General features: G+C 39.1%; 1 protein-coding gene across 1 annotated transcript in view; it reads right to left on the reverse strand.

Moving 5' to 3' along the window:
* Positions 1-2,408: 2,408 nt before the first annotated feature.
* MTHFD1L (methylenetetrahydrofolate dehydrogenase (NADP+ dependent) 1-like) overlaps positions 2,409-24,097 on the reverse strand; it is a 147,399-nt gene continuing 125,710 nt past the window's right edge. Inside the window, exons 27-28 of the mRNA XM_017821966.1 lie at positions 8,794-8,902; positions 2,409-5,102 (exon numbers count right to left, since the gene is read on the reverse strand). Of these exons, the coding sequence (XP_017677455.1) occupies positions 8,813-8,902 (90 nt within the window). The 3' untranslated portion in view covers positions 2,409-5,102; positions 8,794-8,812. The remainder of the gene's footprint in view (positions 5,103-8,793; positions 8,903-24,097) is intronic.

The following is a 24,097-nucleotide window of genomic DNA, read 5'->3' on the forward strand; positions in this document are numbered from 1 at the left end:
CAGGTTGGCAAATATAACTCTTTCTGACTGCTATGGAGACACCAAAGTGATCCAGATGAGCTCGAGCTGTGTGGGAATATGTGTAGCACCCAAGCATGGGGCCAGCAAATACAGGGAGGTTGTCTCCTTGCAGAGATTCTGTCTGACTGAAAGCTGTGTAGGAGCTGGTCTGCTGCTGCAAGTCAGACATTTTTCTCTCTCAGGTTTCCCCTTGAGCCTTCCCTCAAAAATGAAAATGGAAGGAAACATCCTTGAATTCACAGCGTGGGGTGTGTGTGTGTATATATATATATATATACACACATATACATATCATGTATATAATACATGGTTTGTACAAATATAGCCATAATTATATTTTTCTGGAGAGTTAATATAAACTGGGCATGTGATAAGAACATGCAGGGGCTGCATTAGACGGGCAACTAACAGGCTGTGTTCTGAAAAGCTGAAAGTCTTTGGCATTAGGAATCTAACTTTGACCAGATGTTGATGGTAAATGAGTTGCAATGAAATTGCCCAGTGGGAAACAATTTAGCTTTTAGAATGTCATAACTTAAACCTTGATTTAGTGTATTGCATAAAAGTGGGCATGACTTGTATTTGATACATCCTCTTTTTTTATTAGTACTCTGCAAAGTTCAGTTCTTAAGGTGTCTATAGTGTGTGTGCATGTGTGTATTTCAGCTTTGTGTTTCCTCAGTCCCAGCTTTTTTTACTAGCATCACAGTTCATGCGTGCACACAACAGTTTACCTTGGAAGGGACCTGGAGATTACCCAATGCAGGGCTGACTTAAAAAGGTTTGTCAGGGTCTTGCCCGTTTGAGCCTATGATGGAATGTAGCTGTCTAGCTCTTCCCACTCATTACTCAAAAGGTCTAAGTTAAAGAGTTTACCGAGGAAGCAGATATTGAAGATTTTACATAAAAACTGCATGCAGAAATAAATTCTTGCTCGTGCTTGCAGATACGTAATATATTACACTCAGCTGCATGGAGCAGGGAACTATTATTATGACCACACTTGTGAAAATATTTGAATTTAGCTTACTTTACATAAACACTCTGGCCTTAAACCCACATTGTATGGTAACATGTATAGCACAGCAGTTCTGTTCCCGGGACAAATGCTTGAAGGGGTTTTCAGTGTTTCCATTCCAACCCCCCCAAGCAGGGGGTCCTACCTTGGCCCTAAAATTTTTCTCAGAAATATTTTCTCAAAAGAATATTCTATGAAAAACTACACCTTTAAAGGGATAAAACTGGTTACCCTCCCTCACCACCCCAATAATTCAGTGGAGGGGAGAGTTTGCATATGCCTCCCGTGTTCACCCTAGCTGGTTGGTTGGTCATCAGCAGGGGAGGCCCAGAGAACACTGAAGAGCAAACCTAGTGCTTGAGACCTGTTCTGTATGGGTAAGGTCCTGGCTGAGATGTTGTAGAGAAGCTGAAAAGCTGTTTGGAAATCTAGCCATGAGAAGCATGCTACAAAACCAGTACTAATACAAGTCATATGGTTGAGACTTCATTTCATTTAGCTGTTTAGAAAACAGAAGCACTGGCCAGTATGTGCCTGCAATGCTCGATTTCTTCCCCCACCTTCCCCGTGTTATTTAGTTCCTGCTCCCGGCATGCTTTCTGCTGTGTTGTGGACCAGCTGATTTAACAGCCATAGTTCCTGAAGCTTTTGCATCACTAGTGTTTAAATCCCACCTGGAGAAGCCCACAGATATATGTTCTTCTAGCTGTCACTGCTTCACACAAATCCAGCTGCCAACTGAGAAGTGGAAAGTGGCCAACTGACCCTTGCATCTGATACAGCCTTTCTCATCAAGGACCAAAGGTAACAGCAAGATATTTTGGGACCAGGACAGGATGTTAGCCTAGTGTGTCCTTCCCCAAGCACAAACCAAGTTCAAAAGGATTGTACTGACAGAGAAGATCCTGTGGACATGTGGACAACGCTCAAATGCATGGCTCTTTGTGGCAACAGCCAGGGACCAAACACTTTCCTAGGTTCTGGGAATCCAAGTAAGAGTACCATGCCTTGCTCACATCTGGCACTCAACCACAGTGCCAGAGCTCTATGGTTTATAAGGAATTATGAAAAAAAAAAAAGAATTTGCTATTTAAATAGACAAGATCAGAGAGACAGAGAACAATATTAAATAATGGATGTATTTTATTAATTAATTCAGACTTCAGACAGACACCATGTGTGCGAACTAAACATTAGTACACACACAGACTTTATTTTCATGTTTATGGCAACTGAAATTCTGGGATTTTGCATTTTAGAATACAAATGAATGAAACCAGTTGCATGTAGTCTGAAGTATTTCAATGTCATTACAGAAGTAGTTCAGCAGTAGCAAAGTATTGAGCCACAACAAAAAGCAGATCTTAAAACACTTTAGCAAATGCAGGGATAAGCATGGTGACCTGCCTTATAAAGCCGTGGTTCTGCCACGTGATAACACTGCTCGCTGTAGATGCAAAGGTAGGGGTCCCATACCTACAGTCACATCCATGTAACAAGTGATAAACCTAACAATAACACTGATATTAAAAAGATTTCATTTTAAACTCTTCTGGATGAAGGCCTCAGTATCAGGGGAGCCCCAGGAAATATACTGTGGCAGTTTCTGCAGGTTAGCTGGTGGCCAATAGCTCAGTGCTTTGTATCATGACAAAGGACCAAAAATGTAACAGCTTGAGAGATTTTTGCAGCTAGTTAAACTAGATGGGGTGGGAGAAAAGCTATGATAAAAGAAGAGAGGGCCATTCCACCTTTCTTGAATTACTGAAGCTATCTAAACAAAATAACAAATCCTGTGCACATAATAGTAGAAAAAGTACAGGATGTTTGTCAACTCTCAACTAAATGAGCTGGAATGGTGTTTTAGGGAGAGACTGATGGGTCAGATAAACAATCTCAGTGTGCGTGGCCTGAAGGGATAATATGGAGATTTCACTATAGAAGGTACCAAGCAGCAGTTTGAGGTGACTTATAAAACTTTTTGCTTAGACATCCACATCCATATGGAAGCTTCACAAGGCAGTCAGCCAGTGCCACATTTAGTATCCCACACTGAATAGGGACAATTCCAGTGACCCCTAGTAAGGCACGATTATGGTTTTCTGAATTTCTCTGGACAAGATGGAGGGAAAACCTTATTTCTTTTTCTTGTAAGGATGCTACTAGGAAAACTATGTCCAGAAACCACACTTATTTTCTTCCAAAGCTCTTTGGCTATTTCTTGGCTAGATAGCTCAGTGTGTGCAAGACTAATTTACAATGCTGCTATGTGTATAAAGAGCATGGTTGTATTTTGTTGCACAGTTTAATAGACTATATCAGAAATCTTTCTTCCCAGCAGCTGTGAGAGCCACACCTGAATCTTACTTTCTACTTATCATGTTTGTCATGCAGTCCCAGTGTAATTAAAGCATCCACAGTCTAGGCCATTAGGAGCTCTATTGTCTAATAAGGATAAAATATCAAATTGCTCTAGTTTTTACATTTAAATTTATCTTCACAGCAATCCCCGTGGTGTTGGAGGTCCATGCTATGAATAGCACTAAAATGCAGTCAACAGACATTTCCGTGCTACTCCAGGGAAGGCACAGATAATTAATTGCCCCCAGTTTGCTCTACTGTCCGTAATTATAGTCTTGAGTTTATAAATAACGAAGCATGATTTTAAAAACCAAAACAAACCCCTCAATTACTACAGAGTTCCTGAGATAATTAAGTCTCCAAATGTGGCTCTGTAGAAGGGAACCAAAACTACACTGCAAAAGCCCATAACATGCAGATGTGCGTAAGCAGAGCAAAGCGACAGGATGGAAAACGTCATCAGGAAAATAAACTCTCTCATCATTATTTCACTGCTTTTTACCTAAAAAAACAATGGCCTATTGTCTCGATTCACCCTATTGTTCTGCTGCATTTTTTGTTATTGAAGGAACCAACAGTCAGTGAGTGAGAGTTTCCTGAGGAGTAGCAGCTTGGAAAGCTAAATGCAGTATCCTATGCCTAAGGCTTGTTTTGCTTCAGGTTTAGGAAAAACCAGGAAAGGTAAGTTACTGAGGTAAATTTAAGAACACGGTTTACAATTCAGCTTGTTTGAATACCCCCTTCAAATAAAAATACCCTCCAGTTTTGCAAGTATGGTGGTTAAAACCTGCAAAATGAAGCAGAACAAAGCTGTGCCCTGTCGCATCCCTGCTTGATGGACGTTCCTCTGTTGTTACTGGGCGTTGTGTACTGCTAGGGAAAAACTCTAGTCGGGAGCCAGCACAGCAGGAGGCTTCATTAGCCATGAACGGGAGCAAAACAGTGCTTCAGAAGGAGTAGTGCCCTCTCTGAACAATCAGCGTCACCACAACAACCACATAATCAGCTGGACAGCCTGTAACACATGCTTTGGATAAAGACAGACGTATGGATACAAGACAGCTATGGCTTAAGTGTTTTAAAAGATCTTTGCCCAACAAGGAAACAAATTATACATTAAAAAACTTTTACAAAATACATTCTCTGTTCTTTCTCTGTTTAATATCTTCCTTGCTCGAAGCTTGGCTGCTGCCCAAATGCATCCAGAGCAACATTTGATGATAACTCAAAAATGTGCAGTTAATCTGTGTGTAGCTTCAACTCCTGAATGCCAGGAGCAAAAGCGTACTTTTCAGAGAGAAATAGGCTTGGTCACACAGCATAATCAGGTTTACACAAGTTTTTAGATAGCCAAGATAAAGGAAATACTTCTGTAAACTCTTCTGAGAAAAGAGGAAAACTCCAAGTTGAAAAACTGCTCATTTTCAATGTAATTTTATCCACAAACAAGCATAAACCCCAGTAGAGAGTTTCCTGCATGACAGCGAGTAAATCTTCAGCTTGCTGGTCTTTTTTTGTGATTTTTTTTTTTTAACCCTAAAGCTATATTTCATCATAAAAACTAGTTTGAAGAAAGAGTAAACTTTTGCTCTTTGGTCTATCTTGACATTCCTCCAGAGACACATAACAGGAATATTTCAGATTAATTTTTGTCTCCTACTTGCAGGAAACAGGAAAGTTGCAGTTCTGAATTTTCAGGCTTCTGAAATGAGAAAGATAAAGAATTTATACACTGAGGCAAGACATCTTTGCTTTCTTTAAAGTAAAAAAAAAAATTGAAGCATCACAATCGAAAAGCAGTGGTTCAATGAAATTGAATATTTTTGCCTTAACCATAATAAACAAAAATGGTTAGTTATGCCACATGCACCTCCTATTTATTATCTGTGTAACCCTGGTAGGTGAGAAACAAAAATCTGTACTCATATTTCAGTATGATACGGACTTCAGACTGTACATTACTGTAGCAATTGCTGAAACTCAATACTGGGGAATGAGACTAAAAGACGTCATTGTTTTTGTTTCATAGAATCCAGTTTTGTGGATGTAAAGGAAAAGTCTTCAAACACTTTCTATCCATTTCTGAATAAGATAAGATGAAAACATCTAACAAATAGTTTGCAATTTTAGAATATCAGTTTTGGTGTCCTACTCTCATGGACTTCTTTATGGCCATGAAGATGCCCACAGGTAAAGCTCTGGGATTCCTCTCACACTCAGAAAAGCTCCAAGGGTGGCAAAGTATCCCTGATGTGTATTAAAATAATTCTGATGCTCTGCCATTTTTGAAGAGGAGAAGAGTGCAAGAATATATCTGTGGGCAGTGGCGGTCTTACTAAGTCAAAACCAACCAAGGAGAACAACAGCCCACCTCCAACTCCCCCATCAACCCAAATACTCAAAGCCAAACCGGCCTAGTAAGAGCAGGTATCTATTGCCACTGATTAAATTTGAGGGATCCTTAGAGCTCACAAGGGTCCTTAATAGACTTTACTTGTGCAGAGTGAGTCAGGTTCATGAATTCCCCTTGCTGTGGAAGTAATACTTTTTTTTTGGTTTTTCGTTTGTTTTTTTTTAATATTTCTTCCTATTGGCAGACTTGTCGCCATGTAAGTCTAATTCTGACTGGTGTCTACAGACAGCTCCGAAGGAAACAAATTCAACTTCCTTAGTGTATGACCTGGGAAGTACAATTTAAATAGGACAGAGGCCAGCGACGAAGAACTAGCCAGATCCCTTTGGGTTCATTTCTAGATATTAATGTTTCATTCTTTCATAGATCATGTTGGTCCTACAGAGAGACTGCAATACTGTGTGTCCATGTATTGGCTATTTGTCAACAGAGAAAAACAGAGTTGACTTTTATGATAAAGTTCTATGACTTTTTTAGCACATATTCTAATGACTGGTGTTCTGCAAATTTTTGTGAGAACTGTCATCTGCTCCATTAATGCAGTGAAGTGGTAGAGAAAAAAATCAGAGAGACTAAAGACAACCAATGTTTCAGCTCAGTCAGAGCCTCACACAGCATCCTGAGAAGCAGGAACTTTTGCCTGTATCTCTTTTACAAGTCTGATGTCAATATGCATTGCGGAGGAGGATAAATACTGCACACTAAAGCAACTGTTCTCAGCTCTGCAGGCATGTTTATAATGAAACATCTGCAGCTCTTCTGCAAATATCTAAATATTTTTCAATTACAACATCTTAAAGATTTGAATCAGTCCTAATGAGTTGGCACAATATCATATTACACTGTACACTATATCACTATGAAAAGAATTCAAATTAAGTGAAAACAAAATCCCTCGATCTCCCATCATAGAAACAAAGACCTCATAGTGTGGTATCAGCTACACTGTGGGTTCACTTTGGTGAATGTGTGAAAAGAAATAATAATACTAAACTTCTCTGCAGAAAGTTGGATGTAAAGACTACATAGGAATATTGTTTCTTTCTTCAACGAGAATTAGAAATGTACAAATCTAGCACATGAACCAGATGAATTTTAGAGCTCATGAACACTTGACTACTTTGTGTGGAGCTCACTAGGTATTAAAATACCCTCAAGGTATTTATTTAGAATGTTAAAAGTAGGAACACACATGAGTATGTACCTATATTGATAAAAAATATATATGATCAAGCCGTTTTTCTTTAAAAGGCTTAAACTTACTGAATCATTCATCTCTCTGATGCCAACAATACCTCTATAATGAAATTAAAATAATTTATTAACAGTGGGATATGTATGCTATTTCCTACCTCACTATTATGTTTTGTGACTTTGATAGCATTTCTTTTTACATCTGACAAAACACCATCACTAACTAAAAGACAAACTTAACATTTTCATTTCATGCACAAATTCCGATGAAAGGTCTTTACAGTTGGAATGGAGTATTTTGTCTGCTTAATTACTGTTGTTCTTCAAAACTCACCAATCCATGGTTTGGATGGATTTGTGTAAGAGTAGTCAGTAAACACCCAATTAAGCAGGCTATGTGAATCTGCATATAGATTTTACATTAGGATTCTACAGTGATTTCAAATGAGTCAGAAGTAATTACGTGACTGACACATGATGAATCAATATGTATGCATCAAGCCGCCAGACTTATAACACGTATCAGTAACAAGAATGGGATATATGCCAAGAAATAGTATGCATAACACTACCCAGAAACAGAATAGTCAGTGATGGTTTGCACGTAGGGTAGTAATTACCTGTGCATGCAGGTTAACTTTCAAGCTAACTGCTTTTTACTTGTCTTGATTGGCACACACAAACTGGCAGAATCTGCTCTCACCAGATGTTATGTAAATATTGTGACATTCAATTATGGGCAAGCGAACAGTTAACTTGGTCTGGTTGGGTTGTACAAACCTCTCCCCTCCTCTGAACAATCCATACTAACACCAAAACAAGAGCCGGTCTGCTCAAACCAGAGTAAAGGTTTGCTAGAGCAGGGTTGAAGCACCTGGGTACATCCACCTCAAGGCTGTGGCTGATGTGGGGTCCCACCACTGTCCTATTAGCTCATAGTAATATTGTTGTCCAGTCTAAAAGAAACTGTTTTGCTTTCTAGACCAATTTATTGGGGGAAAGGAGAGAGTTAAGTGATGAAAGGAGAGAATCCCATCACAGGCACACATGGTTTGTTTCAGTCAGGGTTACATTCTCTCTTAGTCCACTTATGTTACAAGGTTAAAATGTAGTAGCATGAAATATTTTCATAACATCTTGGATTTTTAAGTGAGGAACGTGCTACACTAAATTAAAGCAGGACACCAAGAAGATTAAGTACTTAGAAAAGGGGAGGAGGTGGGAGGGTAAGTGCAACCTTCGAGGAAAAGGGAGCGAATCCAGCATGAAAAACAGGCTAAGAGGACAGCTCTGTGTTCCTGAAATGCTTATTACCATTTGAGAGAGATGACAGCGGTTACAAAAACAAAACATGAAAAAACAAAGCAGAGCTATGAACAAGCTGAACATCTTCCTGTGTATCTACATAATGACAGACACACACTGCCACACAAGTGTAGTATCAAAGATTATTTCTTTTCAGCTAAGATGACATGTTTTTTTCAGACTGGTGTTTTCCATAGCCAAGAGCAGTACAGTTGCAGAGATGGCTTCTCCTCAAGCCAAACTGACAGTGCCACGAAATCCAAGGCACCATTAGTGTACACCAGCAAAGCGTCAGACACCATTCAGCAAATGAGAAACCCATGAGATAAAGTGCACATTATGAAACATTTTCTCAAATCCCCCCAAAGTGTGTGAAGTCCTTACTAAAACTAGTAAACTCCTGACAACCTTTTCCATATACATGCTAGAAACAAACATCTTCCCCCAAACTGAAACAGGAAAATAGAGGCTGTTGACTGACCTGAATTTGGACCTCACTCTCAAAACAATCCTTCCACTTGCTCTGTGATGGGGTCAAGGTCAATGTCATAGAAACATGGCCTTGTGGGAAGTCCTGGCATGGTGCTCATCTGTGGAAACAATGAAATTAAGTTATACTAGTGCACCTGTAAGCAGATAATCACTCCACCCATGTAAACCTTAGATTAAGAGAAAGGCTGGATTGTTCAACATGGACTCGTCTGCAGATGTGATCATTACCACATTTTTTGTTTTTGTTAAAAATGTCAAGCTTGGTACTTTTCTGATTAATTTTTAAGTATGAGCTTCCAAAAGACAGGAAAGAGAAAACAAAAGCCACAAAATACAGGCTAGAATAGCAACCTGACAATAAACTCCGTAACAAAATGAAAACCCTGGGACTTACTTGTTCCTCAAAGTATTTATCCAGAACATTTATCCATTTATATCTCCTGAAAAAAAATCACACAGCAAAGGGCAAGGGCATAATTGTCTGAATTTACCCGGTGATACAAATTTGTTAACTCAGACCTCTCCCACAGAAAACCAGAACAGAGAAGCAGAATTAATTGCAACACTTACCTAATGTAAGGAACAAATTGAAATAGTTCAACTAAGCATACAGGGGTTACAGTTGAATCCTAATTTAGTAGTTAGAATTAGAAGGTTGAGATATGAAGCTAAAGCAACCCAATTATCTCAAACTATGCCTAATTAAGATCCTGATCTAGCATAAGACACCAGCATCTGCATACTTTTAAACATGTGAATAGTTTCATGGACTTAAATTACACAGATAGCTACAGCTCTGCTCATGCTACTTATAACTATTATATGAAATTGGCATTTTAGCAGCAATTAAAGACACGAAGGTGACATGGAAACCTTGAGGTGCTGGTCCACAACAGTTTAAGCCACTTTAAATCAGAGGTACCCCAGCTTCTCAACTCCCTGCCTCAGGACTCTCCACTTCTCCCTTGCAAAGGAGATGTCTGCAGAGCAGGTTTGGCAGAATAGTGCTGGGTTTTGATCTGCTTCTTCTTCTCCTCCAGTTTCAGCACCTTGAGCCAGGAAGGGCTTGCCTGTCACCAATGCCAGCACTGGCATAGGGTAAAGGTTGTGACTGTGGGGTAGTTTTAAGGCAGGACCGGTTTGGATCAACCTGGATCACTTTGGATTAAAACCCTTAGTCTTCCTAAAATGACAGTTAAAAGCCGTGAATATCTCACTGTATTTATACTAATTCAAAGCACTCTAAAAATGACTCCTTAAATCTTTTAGACATCTTAAGCTCACAAGTGGAGAATGGCTCTGCTATATTAGGGCCTGTAGCAATATCTAAATTGATGAAAGACCTTACAATCTCTGGAAACAAACCTGGAGTTCAACTTAGCTCGACTGTTGGCTAAGAGTCTTTAAGCATTAAAACTTATTTAAGAGATGCTAGGTTTTGAGGAACAAACTGTTAGCCAGGGCATATCAGCAGAGCTCATTAAAATTGGTGGTTAACCTGACCACAGGATGTAACCTTCAAACATGACTGTATAGAAAGAAAAAGATTACACTGGCTTGAGTACCAGAAACACTCCAAACTTAATAACCTACAGAAGGAGTCAGATTAGGATATGTTTTCACAATGTGAGCTGAAGCACATTGCTGAAAGGGGACAGTTTCACCCTGTGAACCTCTGGATTCCCCCTCTTACTGCAGCCAGCCTTATTCAACACACTGAACTGATGTAAATACATGTTTTTGTGGGCGGGGTTGGTTGGCTGATAAATTAAATCTGTTTGTTTCATGACCAGATCACCACCAGGCCACTGGCTGCAGGGGAGCAGCCAGAGTATGCTGCGGCCAGCCATCCCCTTCAGCTCTCCAGCAGAGAGCTCAGGGCTGGGCAAATTCCTCCCTCCATCCTTCCTCATTCCCTAAGAAGCACAGATCAGCTACATCTTTTCTCTGGCCAAAGGCAAGCTCTAACAGACTAATTGGCCTCAGAAGAGGAAAAACACATGACCACCATCCTAGCTCCTCTGGAGTGCCAGACTTAAAGGCCCCCCTTGCCCTGGATCAGACTGCATTTGTTTATGCCAACCTGATCTGCTGCATATTCAGAGATGGGGTTAACGTCTGCCTTGTGCTTCAGCTTCACTCCAAACACTCACGTAATGTCTCTACGTGGAAATACAAGCAAACTGTAATATCTCCCCACCACAGTCCCATTAACTCCAGAGAGCTCTACTACCATTTGAGAGGTTAATCTCATGTTGAGAAGGGGGAAAGGAGCCTCGGGGAGCTTAGTACTGGTCCAGCCATCATCTCACTTGAGATCTAGTTCTGAGAAAAAACAATGCAACGAGCTCTTCTAGTGGACTCACTACATTTCCTCTGTTTTTAAATATAGTCCTTCCTGATGTTTTGTTATTGTGTGTAGCAGGATTAAAAGACAAAACTGTCAGTTTACATTGACCAAACCCTGCCTCTGATTGCATGACATCATTTATTGGCTGACATTGCCTTAGCATTTTAGCTAAGTACTAAAACACCTTGCTACTATTCTTTATTCACTGGCCACACTAGGTGGACTACTACATTATTAGGGTTACTGAATTACTTTCTGTCTCAGATTCCTCCTGGTTTCTGAGTTAATGCTTGAAAAGGAACTGCCTTAATGAATTACATCTCACTGGGAGGGGAATGAACAAATTGCCAAAGACAACTTTCTGGTTACTATGTGTATGGCAGTTTGACAACTGAAAGTAAACTCCCAAATTCCAGGTTCTTCTTTTCTTTCTTTCTTTCCCCCCCCACCTAATATAGATACTTTACGGGAGTTTTTTCCCATTTTAAAAAAAGAAATATTAAAAACAAAAGCCCTACATACATATTTTGAATTTCTTTTTTCTTTCACAGGCCTAGTCCTACACCAGTGTAAGTCCTCTGTATTAACTAATGGCAAACTATTACATCTATAAAATGTGAATATCAAATCAGTTTATTGCTGGTTCAGGGAACACAACTATTCTCAGATTGAAAATTTAAGTCAACAAAAGGGAATGGGTTCATCTGAATTAAAGTTACTGCTTGATAAAATGAAGTACAAAAAAAAAAAGCACAGAAAAAACACTTTGGAAGAATACTTATGTGAATTACAGAGTGAAAATAAAACACATACTGTCATTTTCCCCATGGCTCAGACTTCCAAACAGGCAAAGTCATGTAGATTTATGATCATTACTTTCTGCTCTCATTATCTGGATGTATAGAGGTAACATGCAGGAGAATCTATCCTTTTTTCATTACTTCAAGGTCAATAGGAGGAGATAGCTGGCTGGCTGAGGAGATTACTACTGATTATTCCCTCTATAGTCCTCCATTTCTTTCCTTCAACCAAACAGGTAGGAAAGAAAAGAGGGCTCAGTCATCTGCGAGGCTGAATCGAGGTTTCAGCTGACTGGCTTTCCACATGGAAAATGTGGCTCAGAATGATCCTCTTCCCTCTCACCACTTTCCACGATGCTGGATGAAGGCATTAATGAGTGAGTACACAGGCTGGTCTTTACTTCAGTAGGCATGACCCAGAGGCATCCCTCTCCCTGACCTAAGTCAGAGCCTAGATTTCTGTGCGTGGAGGGGAGATGTTAACCTGCCCCCCAGCTGTAGCACATAGCGCACCTGCACAGCAGCTGGCAGACTACATCCACCTCTCCAGGCTTTCTTGATAACTACTTAAGAGATAACTACTTACTAAAATTACTTCAGTTCTAAAACCTGAAAAAAATTAGAATGAACAATGAAAGAGAAAATGTGCCTAAAACATAAATCACTTTGGTAAGTAGCAGGTATGTACAGCATGAAAAAAACCCACAGAAATTTACAGTCCTACAGTAGCTTGCTAGGCATCTCATAAAACACACACCCTCTATATATTGCACAGAGATCAGCACAACTCTCCACTCTAATATAACAACATTTGGGTTATGGATTGGTAGCTGTGAAACATTGCACAGCATGGTTTTGAGAAAAGAACAGGGTTAGAAGCAGCAAATGACAGCACATTATCCACTGAAAACCACAGACTAAATTTAGATAGCTGAAATAATCAGTATTTAATTTGACCAAAACTGCTACTATTACACTTTCCCTGGGAGAAGGAAAATATAAAGCATAAACTTTGTACCTTAAGACTTTATGCAATTTATATGAATGCTTTACGCAGGGAAAAAAAAAAAAAGGTTTTACAAAGAATTCATCCAGCTGCTGTCCAAAATAAATCATTTATGAATTAACAGGAACTAGTTTTGTAGGAACTCACTGGGATAAACCATTTTTTCTACAAACTGTGCAACTGTCCATGCATCCATGAGAGTGAATCAACTGCAGAGAGGTGACGTGAAACATACACTGGCTTTTTATTACTATGGGACTCTATGTTTAGGAGGCAAAAGCAGTAAGTCTTAGGGTCAGTTTATCCTGAGGATAATTTATGCTCCTGGAAATGCACAACTGGTGGAAGATAAACCACAATTTTAGTTAAGAATACCTGAAAGCTACTGTTATAGGAGGCATTTGTGATCTTTCAGAAGTTTATTTACATGACTGAACGAAAATGCCAGTTATTTTCTAGGAAGCCATACAAAAGTGTTGTTCCACACCCTCTCCAAGAACACATCCACTGTCACTGAAAGAGTGACTAAGTTGAGTTTCATTTAAATTACAGTTATGTGTTGACTTGTAACTTTAGTTGGCCATAGGATCTATGTAAAAGTTACACAGCACCGGGTAAAAACCTAATAAACGTGTCAAGCACCAAGACTCTGCTAGACACGTTTGTTATGGTCCCAAGAAGAACTATGCTGCTTAGCTTCCTTTTTTATCATACTTATGTCCATCTGTCATCGACATATCCTGCCTTTAAGTGTGTGTACATCCACCTATATATAGATAGATAGATAGATATTATTTATCTACAAGAAAAATCCTTATAGAACCTCAGATTGCCTTAACTGGGTTAGCACAATAGCATGGCTTGCAAAACAGATGGTCTTGAGGACTACATCCAACTCATGCTTAGTGTCTTTTTCCCCTATAAGACAAGATGCTTGTCTGTTTTACAGGCATAACATGGTTTCTAAATAGAGAAAGAAAACCAGAGGAATCTGTACTTACATAAAGTAGGGAAAACAAGTGATTAGAAGATGCCAAAAAATCAGCAAATAGCTTATCGAGGAAACATCCCTATTTTGTGGCTTATGGAGGTAATGTTGCAATTGACAAGAAATGCAAGTAATTCCCATTATTTAATTGTATCCTTTTGTTAATTAAACAAGCTATGACAACCCACAACCATTTCAAACTTGAAATACTGCAGAAAACAGATGTTGTCTCTCAAGAGAATCCAGCATACACATGACTGCGGATAACTCCTCAATAAAATCTGATGGCATGAACTGCACATCCCACACTCCCTCAGCAAGAAACAATACAAGATGAAACTCAAGAGGTTTACAAACAGAGCTATAAACCTGCATGCATTATGGTCAACATGCCAGAATTTGTTCAAATCCTGAGGCATGGCATGAATGAGCCTTCAGGGTTTCAATAATGTTTCCTAGTGTGAGTTAGAGCTCTGGAAGACAGATCAACAACCAGAATTTTGCTCCCATTCAGTGCATCTGTCAATCTCAGCACATGCAAAGCCGAATGGAAGAGCTTTCTGAAGAAATCTCTCCTGTTCTCCAGCCCTGCCTGCCTTTAGGTGCTCTTTATTTTGAGTGGCAGATTATTCCCACTGACACGTGTGGTGCTGGCCATGCACTGGAAGCTGGCACGAAGGGAATTGCAGTCCATGTAGTGGAAGAGAAAGATTAACAGTCACCTCACTGCATTGCATGGCTGGAGAAGTGTGTGCAGAGTGCAGATCTTTTTACTGGACGCCTCAAGGTCCCTGCATTCCCCATTTTATGAGAGTATCCATGCAATGAGGGTAGTGGGTAGGACTACAGCACTCTGAAGGATGCAACTGTGCAAATACTTCCAGTGAGTAGTCACTCATTTCATCTTCAAACTGAACTGTCCTACAGCACATAGAAGCACTCAGTGTGCATTGGAAAGGGTGCAGAAAAATTAGGCAGCATATACTAAGTATCTCCAGGATCAGCTTGAAGCTTGTTCCACAGAACTGGAAAATTCCTCCACTCTGCAGAGCTCTATCACTTCAGAGGTAGCTCAGGTTTTGAATGATGGAAGTAAATAAAATCACATGAAAATAACAAAAAAGAATAATGAAGAGAAAAGCATTTTTTGTCATAATTACAAGAAACACACCAGAATGAAACTGCCAAAACAAAACATGCTCAGTATAGTCTACATCTCACCCACCCTTCATGTATTACAGAGGGGAATGACACCATACCAAAGCCTGAACTGATGCTCAAGTGAACTTTCACCACCTCTTAAAAGTAAACAAACCTCCAACTCTCACATCAGGAAAAGCAGATGCATAATGGAGGCAAGCTGGTGCTTCCTTGCAAAAATATCAACCTTTACAAACCAATAAATTCAGCTTTGGAAACATCAATAATTTTTAGAAATTTACTTTAATGGCTACATAATGCTTAAGAAAATATTATCTCATTATTTTTCATTGCCTGAAAATAACAAAGATTTCTAAAGTGGCTAAGCAATGATCTTTAGTCAGTGTTTAAATAACAGTTCACTTATAAGTTTTAATGAAAATTTGCCAAACCTGACTATAGCCAGAGGAGTTAGGGAGAGTGAAGATCATATTTCCTTCTCAGGAAATCTTTAACAAAAAAGGATCTTGTTGCAGTGCCTAAGAACAATCACACCAAGAAACTCAACACATTAGCAGCTTTCAAAATAATCAAAATAATGTTTGAAAAGATGCTGATGTTACCCCGACATATGCTGTAGTATTCCTTGCAATAAATGGCTCTTTTACCCTGGCACGTTGACTGATATCAGGTGCAGAAGTCCATCTGGCATCAATTATTCTATTATAATTGCTGCTTACTTTAATGTTTACACATTCTTGGCAATTGTTCAATTTTTGTGAAAGGATTTACAACAACAAAATACATGGATATTGCTCTTCTGCTCTCAGCATCTGGATGAAGTTACAAAAGTACCGAATATTGATTATACAACCCTAATTGACCTTGCTGCCATGTGCTTAAGTGAGGCAGAAGTAACTTGTGCCCCGTTACATGCTCTGAGGGATTACCAGGATCTGAAAAGTTACTCATCTTGAGCAGAAACAGTCTGAAACCAAAAGTGATCTCCTGGGCTCCCTAAGGGAAAAACAAAACCCATACAACAGTCCACATCTGTCCAGTACAGCTTTTGGAGAGACCTGTAGGTGCATATCCCAAAGGGAGCAGGGAACACAAGGAAGCAGTCACTGCTTGGTTGGCTGAGTTCTTGGTGAATGGGTCAGTGTAATACCACTGAAACTCAAATGTTGCTGCTAGCGATGCAGGGAAGCATCGAAGACCCAGAGTGGGCATTGTGCTAGCTATTAAATAAAATACTTAGGAATAGATGTAATCTGTAAAAGAATGAGCAATTTCCCCAATTAAGTAAAACATTTATGACTCACTTATATGACTGCAGGTCCTCTTGGCAGAGTTCTCTCAGCTAATTTTCATCTTAGAATTTATAAAACCACACTTGAAGCAGAAGAAAATGGTCCCCGTGACAACAGCACAATGGAATTAATATTCTAAATTTTCCTTGAAAAACACACCTCTCTGAGGTAGCACATCAGATGGTGTTAGTTCAGTGTACTATTTTTTATATAATCCACAATGCAGCACATTTCACATATTCAGAACTGTTTTCTGCTTTAGATAGGTTAATTGATAAACAAAATACCACAAAAATGAAAGCTACAAAACCCCTCATCGAATAACTCCCCCCAAAAAACAACCATTCATGGAGGAAATAAAGGGGCAGAGAAAAAAAGAGGACTACAAATTCCAGGTGACTTGTTCCAAAACACTTTCCTTCATCCCAGCCCACTCAAATCCATTTCCAGAAGTAATTGCTCCCTTGGCCAAGGCCTACATCCTGATTTTCGTTTCCCCCTTGTGCTTTAGACAGAAACCCTGGCAGAGGATTTTTGCTCACTGCCTCTTGTACAAAATCACCTCCTCAGCCAGAAGAAATCCTTCCCTTCAGCTCAATCCTGATGTCAGATGCTCCCAAGGCTGTTCCCATTCTTGACAAGTGTCCAATATATCAGACAGTGCTGGAAACGTGCCTCTGAGAGAATAATTCTAGAGGATAAAGGCATTTTTCTCATGTGCTGTTTCAGCAACAGTATTTTAAGTATCTGGTGTTCATAGGTACATAATTCTCCTGCTTTGTTCAGCGCTCAGGTCTCCTGGTGAGAAGGAGGTGTCCAAGCTGTGCCAGCAGCTCAGTTTCTGCTGAAAACAGAGCAGGTTTTGTGGTATTTGATGGTGGGGAGAGGTCTTGGGTGATTCATCTGAGCTGCTCAGGGACTGTGCACCCTTCATCTCCTCTGAAACCTGTTTATTTTGTACTAAGTGTTCTTCTAGAAGTGCTGTTCTTCAAAATCTGGGAGCAAGCCTCACTTTGTGCTGCTGATCTTCACTAGTTATTTTGGTTAAAAGCTTTATAACTTTCAGAAAGCCTCAATTATAGCCCAGAATCTGGAGATGGTGGCGGCAGTAGATTATGTGAAGCAGCTGTGTGCACTCAACATGCAACAAACCTTACCCTTCTCAGTATGCCATGCTAGGAGGAGTATCAGGAGCATCATCCAGTCATTTCAATGGCAAATAACAACATGAAGAAATCCAAAAAGATTGTATAACTATGGTGAATAAAAACACATTTAACTGCTGCCATACCAGCCCTCTTGGTTACAATTAACTGGATCCACTGACAACTGAGTAAGTAAAAGTTTCTTAAGAAACATCATATCAGGCAAAGATGATGTGTGTGTGTAAGAACTGCTTCTAAAGAACATAAAGGAATTATAGCAAAGGGCTCCTTAAAATGAATTCTTTTTAACTGTTAAATTGACAAACTGGCTTGGTCTCATTACCTGATTTAAACTAAGTGCCAGTGATGACCTTTATAATACCAAAGGGTATGAGATTTTTGGAAAATACCTCAAAACAACTGGAGTTGAAAAAATGGAAGAGGAGATGTCTATGCTTTGCTAATCCCACTTGAGTAGATGTGATCTAGTTTTCAGGACTGGGAAACAATAAAACCTAGTATATACACTTCACAGCTGCAGTGCAGCTTTCTGGTCTGTAGATATCATGGGAAGTGTCAGAAAGAAGAGCCTGGGAGGGTTATCTCCAAAGAATGATCAACTGTGGTGGTTATCAACAGCATCAACCACTATCACTGTACTGTCATCATGTATCAACCTTGACCTGTGAGCATCTCTAATCTTGTTAGTTCAAGTTTCTATGTCTACTTTCTCAAGTCAGTTGTTGCTTGGATAAGCAATTTAAATTATTTGCTCTTTGTAGTGCTTAAACACAGTATTTTGTGATGGACTGAAGCAAACAAGAAATAGACAATGACAAAGAAGCACCTTATATTGTAATTTTGGATTTGGATGCTTTCTAACCCTACACAGTTTCACCTCATTGCTCTCCAGACAAATTACTGTTTCAATATGCTTGGTTGATGCTATCTTAGCTTCACTGAGGAATTAAAAAACTTTTCCTTTCTATTTGTTTGGAACCCAGAAGATCCAGAATGGATCCAGTTTGGATGGACACAAGAACATCAAATTGATAAACTGTCTGTGTAAATCAGATATTCTCAGTCACAACTCCATCACAGAACTCTGGCAGTACGCATTATTCAATATTGTGTGTTCTCTAAAATCATACCAGAATGTACTGTGGTCTCCTTTGACAAGCAACAAAATAGAAAAGAGAAGGATATTAGTTAGATCAGAAATTTTCCTCCTATAGTCTACTGAACTACTATTTTAACAAGTTTTCACAAGGCTGCTAAGAAAAGATAGCCTTGAATAACCTATGCTGGAGCTCACACTTCTGGAAAATGGAGGAGCATAGAAATGCTTTGAAAAAGGCTGGAAGCTGCTGACTTGTGATGCACTAGAGCGTTCAGAAGAGCCAGCTCCTTTGTAAGTTTTCTTAACAGCAGTAACAGCTGTAAGGAGACAGGAAAAAATTCTAGCTATGAATGTGTGACTTAACTCTCTTATGGCAATACTGATTTTCAAAGTTTCTCTAACAAGATATTAAACCACTAATTTCTGTTTACCGAGAGAACCATGAGTTAATGAGCTGCCAGACAGATTCAATTGTCAAAGGAAACCAAACAAAATTTTGTTCACTGATGGAGAGCACAATCTTTATCCCACAAATGTGTATCCTTATATAATAAAGATTGATATTTTTTTATGTATAAATAAAATTATTTTCAAAACACTTACATATATGAATTAGATACTTTAAGTACATCTGGGAAGTAAATACAATAAAATCTCCACTCAAAATTGTGAGTGACATAGGAGGCAGAAAATGTTAAATGATTTGCCAAAAGGAGCTGAGGTGCTGCTAGGAGAACAGAACTTGAAATTTGTAACTGATTCTCATCTTAGACTCACATAACTGAAATTCAAAAGTAACACTGCATGAAACATCTTTTTCTATTACATAATGAATGCTGTATCAGCATTTTAAAATGAAATACAACTTTCTCCATTTCTCACAATTTGCTCAGTATGAACTTGTACTAAGACACTTTCCTAACCACAGTTTCTGCAATATAACAAGGGATAAAAATATATTCACACAAGTGGCAAAAATGTTGTTAAACCATTCAATTAAAATCAACTGTATTTGGAAACACATTTTTTTCAGTCTGAAAAACAAACCAACCCCCAAACAGATGTTTTGTGGGTAGTATTTTTCCCAAATGAAGTATATGAAAGGACAAAAAAAAAAAAAGGTAATGAATTTCTGCATCCCAACACAAAACAGATTAGCACAACTCTTTTTTATTTTGACAAACACCTAGTATAGATCCAATCTATGGGAACTTCTTCTCAAGCATTAAAAAATGTGTAAAAGTGCCACCATCATGGAAAGTTTATTTCATACATGAAAGTTATTTTCATATATACAGAGTAAATCCTAAAAAGACTAAAAAAAATTCTAACACTGAAATTAAAACCCACTTAGAATATAATCTCTCTAATGCCAAATGAACAAACTAGCAGGCAAAGCCATAAGCTTGATTTACTCTTATGGTATAGCCCCCCCGGCTCTTCCCAATCAAAACAAGGTCAGTCTGCAATGAACTTTCAGTTTTGGCAAACAAATCATTTACAATTCCACTGCTCAGCAAAGGCATAACAAACACTACCCGTAACACATCCGCTTATGTTCAGCCTTCTTCCTTCCCTCCCAGTGACCCCACGAATGAAGGCCCCCCATACTGGCACACCAAACTCACCTGAAGAGCTGCAATGCCCCAGTGGTGTGTTGTTACCCAACTGGTGGGGCACTCTCCTTGCAGAGAAGCTGCTGGTGAGCAAAAGCTCTTGAATGGAGCCATGGATCCTGCTGCTGTCTCAATATCAGCACAAAATCAGCACTCCCTCCAGCAGTTAGAATTCATTTAGTTATTCTCATTTGAAAATTACTTGTTATTTATTTGTGGGAAAATGTTGCTTTGTCTTTGCTTTCACAGTACATTTCTCAGACTGCTTAAATACTGACTGTGAAGCTATTTTTAAACTGATTTTTTTGGTGAAAGCTATCAAGAAATCTAGTTTTTTTTCTTTTCTTTCCCAGATAAATTAAAGAGACAAAGAGCTTAACAAACTCTGAGGGAGCTTATTTGTGCTGTCACAAGCATGCCTTGATCCCATTCTGGACAGACTACCTGCAGAGCGCTTATTTTCCATGTCTACCCACTGCATCACATCTTTACTACAGGTGCCAAATAAAATGGCATTGATGTTCTTTCCTGCTGTCTAGAGCAAAGCTCTATAGTCAGTACAGCTCATTTGGGATCTCAGACACAAAAGCAAATCTGACATACGCAGTGCCAGCAGCACAATGTTGTTTCTCCCTGGTGCATACGAAAAAGGCTTTACTCTGCTCCCTGTGCACCACTGCATGTTCTCTCTCCTTTGTTTTCCTGCTGCTTTGCTGCAACTGTGTGTGACCCTGCAGGACAGTGCAGAGCATTGGCCTGGCCACAGCTGAAAAACACAGGAACGAGAAAGAGTTGTCAAAGCTAGAAGAAGATGGGAAGTGTCTGTATCTACTTTGCTGTATTTGTTTCTGAAGCACCCATCTTTGACCTTCATTTGATCCAGCCTAGTAATAAAAGCTCCTAGTGCCTTGCTTCCTACTTCCTACAAGTACAAAGCAGCAGGGCATTGTGTACGCACAGAAAACTGGTGCAGTGTGATCAATTAATGCAGAAGTTACACGCTTTAAATCAGCCAGAAGGCAGGCAGGGAGCATGTCGTGTCATGTCAGAGCAAATGTGCATGTCCCAGGGTTTTGTCTCTCACAGTGGCTGGTGCCAGATGCTTTATAGAGAAAAGCTAAAACTATGGAGGTTGACAAAGCAATCTCTGTCCAACTGGGAGCTGATGGTTAAAGACCAACTGGATCCTTAAACACTACGCTTAGCATTTTTTCCAAATTATTTACTTATATTAATTACAACCCTGTATATTGTTGATGACTATAACCTTTCAGAAGTCTTGTTAAATTTTTGCACTCAACGGCTTTCCTGTGTTAATGATTACCACATTTTAATCACATGTGAGAAAGTATTTCCTTCTTTTCTAGAGGTATTAATATAGATGCCTGGCAACAATGTCTTCACAGACTGAAGAACTATTTTTAAAGAAAAACTAGTTTCCAAGCAGAATACATAACCTTTGAATTCTGCCTAACACCACAGGGACATAATATGGGTATAAATACAAGTCTATGAAATTCACAAGACTTCAGATGTTATAGATGAAAATTTTATATGAACATGACAACTTACAAATTCTTGGCTTTCTGAATACTTCAAATATTAAAAACATGTTAACACATCAAGAGTCTTAAAACTGTATGTGAGGAAACAGAATGATCGAAGAAGTTTTAATTAAATGGAGAGAAACAAAATGGTCAAATTGCTAAAGAATATGAACCTGTCGCCAAACTGATTCAGGGATAAAAGCAGAGCTCTGATAACATCAATTAGCTCTAAAACCAGTTTTTAAGTCAGCAAGCCTATGCAAAATACTACACATAATTCCATGTGCAAGCTGATATTTAAAACCAAGCTCAGCATCCTGTTTTCAGAAGGGAACGGCCACATATTAATGTGTGGCTGTGACAGTCTCTGTAACATTCTGCTTTTAAAGATTAGTTATTTACCCACTAATTCAAATTTTAGCTGAAAAAGATACTTTACATGAATTTTCATTTTTGTGGGGTCCAAACTATAATGAAGATCAACCTGGATTATGTATGCCTAGCAAACATGATAACCTTCACAACTGAAAAGTTTTCTCTTTCTTATGAAAAGGATTGCATTGCTCCTTCAGTTATAACTTCTGAGCTTCAACAAGCCAGCTGAAGTGGCTGCAATGTCACATGAATAAAAATCTTTACTTTTTTTGCAGACCTGCTGGGATTACTGAGAAGGGTGATGAGAAGCCTGGCAGACACTGAAAAAAACAGCATAGGTCAGAAAGTAATTTCTGGGAGCAGATGTTTGTTCCAACTGCATTCACAGATGGATGCCATACAAGGGGAAGCTGGCACTTAAAGGTACTGCACTCAGATCCATTTCACTGTCATTAAGGCTACTATTAAAAAAAAAAAGATTCAGTGAGAGGGAAGAGAAAATGATGACATACCCAGGGCACAACTCCAAATAACCTAGGAGATGGTCTGTGACATTCTTATTACTAATTTACTCTCACAAGATTCTGACCCTTGCCTAGCTCATTCAGATGTTTAAGGTTTATGGTCTCTTTGCTAGTGAAGATCCCTTGAAAAGCAAGCAAAAGGCAGCTCTTCATACTGCTGTCCCCTCAGAGAGGGCTGAAGCAGGCAGGGCTGGGAGCCCAGGCTCCTCCCCAAGGCAGCACAGATTTACAGCTTCCAGAGCATAGGCACCTGCACCCAAATTGCTGCCAAGGGGGCACGTCTGCAGCCCTCCCTGTTTGACCACTCTCTGGTTCACAGTGGGACTTGGAGCAAGAGATGAGACAGACACTTCTGCCATCCCTCTCCCTTAGCTCTTGATGCCCAAGTACCTCAGTCACTTCTCAAACAGTTTCTGTACAACCACTTCTTTTTTTTTTAAGAGTGATACAAAGCAAAATGAAAATAACAGAGGCTTACCTACAAAACAACAAATAAAGTAAACTATAACCGCTGTGGAGCTGCTTCACAAGCAGATCAGATGTTCCTCCACTCAAGGCATGACCAACCCTCAGAGAGGCAAGGGCTGATACAGCTTCAGCAGTATGATTTTCATTTGCAGACACATTTGTCAGAACCTTAAATCTAATACTATGTTACCTTTCTGACTGATATTATATGTGTCTGGAAATAATCAAAGGGCAGTCAGTTGTCTTGAATCTGATAAAATGTAAGAATGTTTCTTACTCAAGTGTCAAAAAAATATTACCATAACTTTGTACATTATAAAGTGGAAAGACTCCAAAACCAGGCAGTGTTCCATGTACCTGAAGTGATAAGTAGAAAAATGGTTAGCTATAATATAGACCTATAAAAAATAAAACTCCCTTGTAAGTTTCTCTTCCATCTGGGAGAATACTGCAGTTCCCCTCAAAAAATGCTAGCAGCAAACCGTCATGCTGAACCTTCCTCTACAGTATGTATTTTGTTCTGAATCACTCCTAGATAAGACAGTAGACAACATCAAAACAGAAGTCTTTAACTGTCCCATAAAATGAGGATTACTTTAGACCACTAAAGATGAACATTTATGAATATATCCCTGGAAAATGGTACTCCATGAAACCACTAAATATTACACTGCAGTTATCTGGGATTCATCTTGTATACTACTATTTTTTTTAAACTGTACTGGAAATCATGTTGAAAGACCTACAAGAAAGCACATTTTTGGATTATCACAGCTTTTGTGTCTGGGAAACAGAATTCAGAACATATCTTCAATGAAATGGTCCATCTGGCCTAAACAACACAAAGAAAGAAAAAAGTCACTTTCCCTGTTTTCCAGTTGCAAAAGTAAATGTAGGCTCA

This window comes from Lepidothrix coronata, unplaced genomic scaffold (genome assembly GCF_001604755.1).
Source record: "Lepidothrix coronata isolate B3197 unplaced genomic scaffold, Lepidothrix_coronata-1.0 Scaffold94, whole genome shotgun sequence".
Classification (NCBI taxonomy): Eukaryota; Metazoa; Chordata; class Aves; order Passeriformes; family Pipridae; genus Lepidothrix; species Lepidothrix coronata.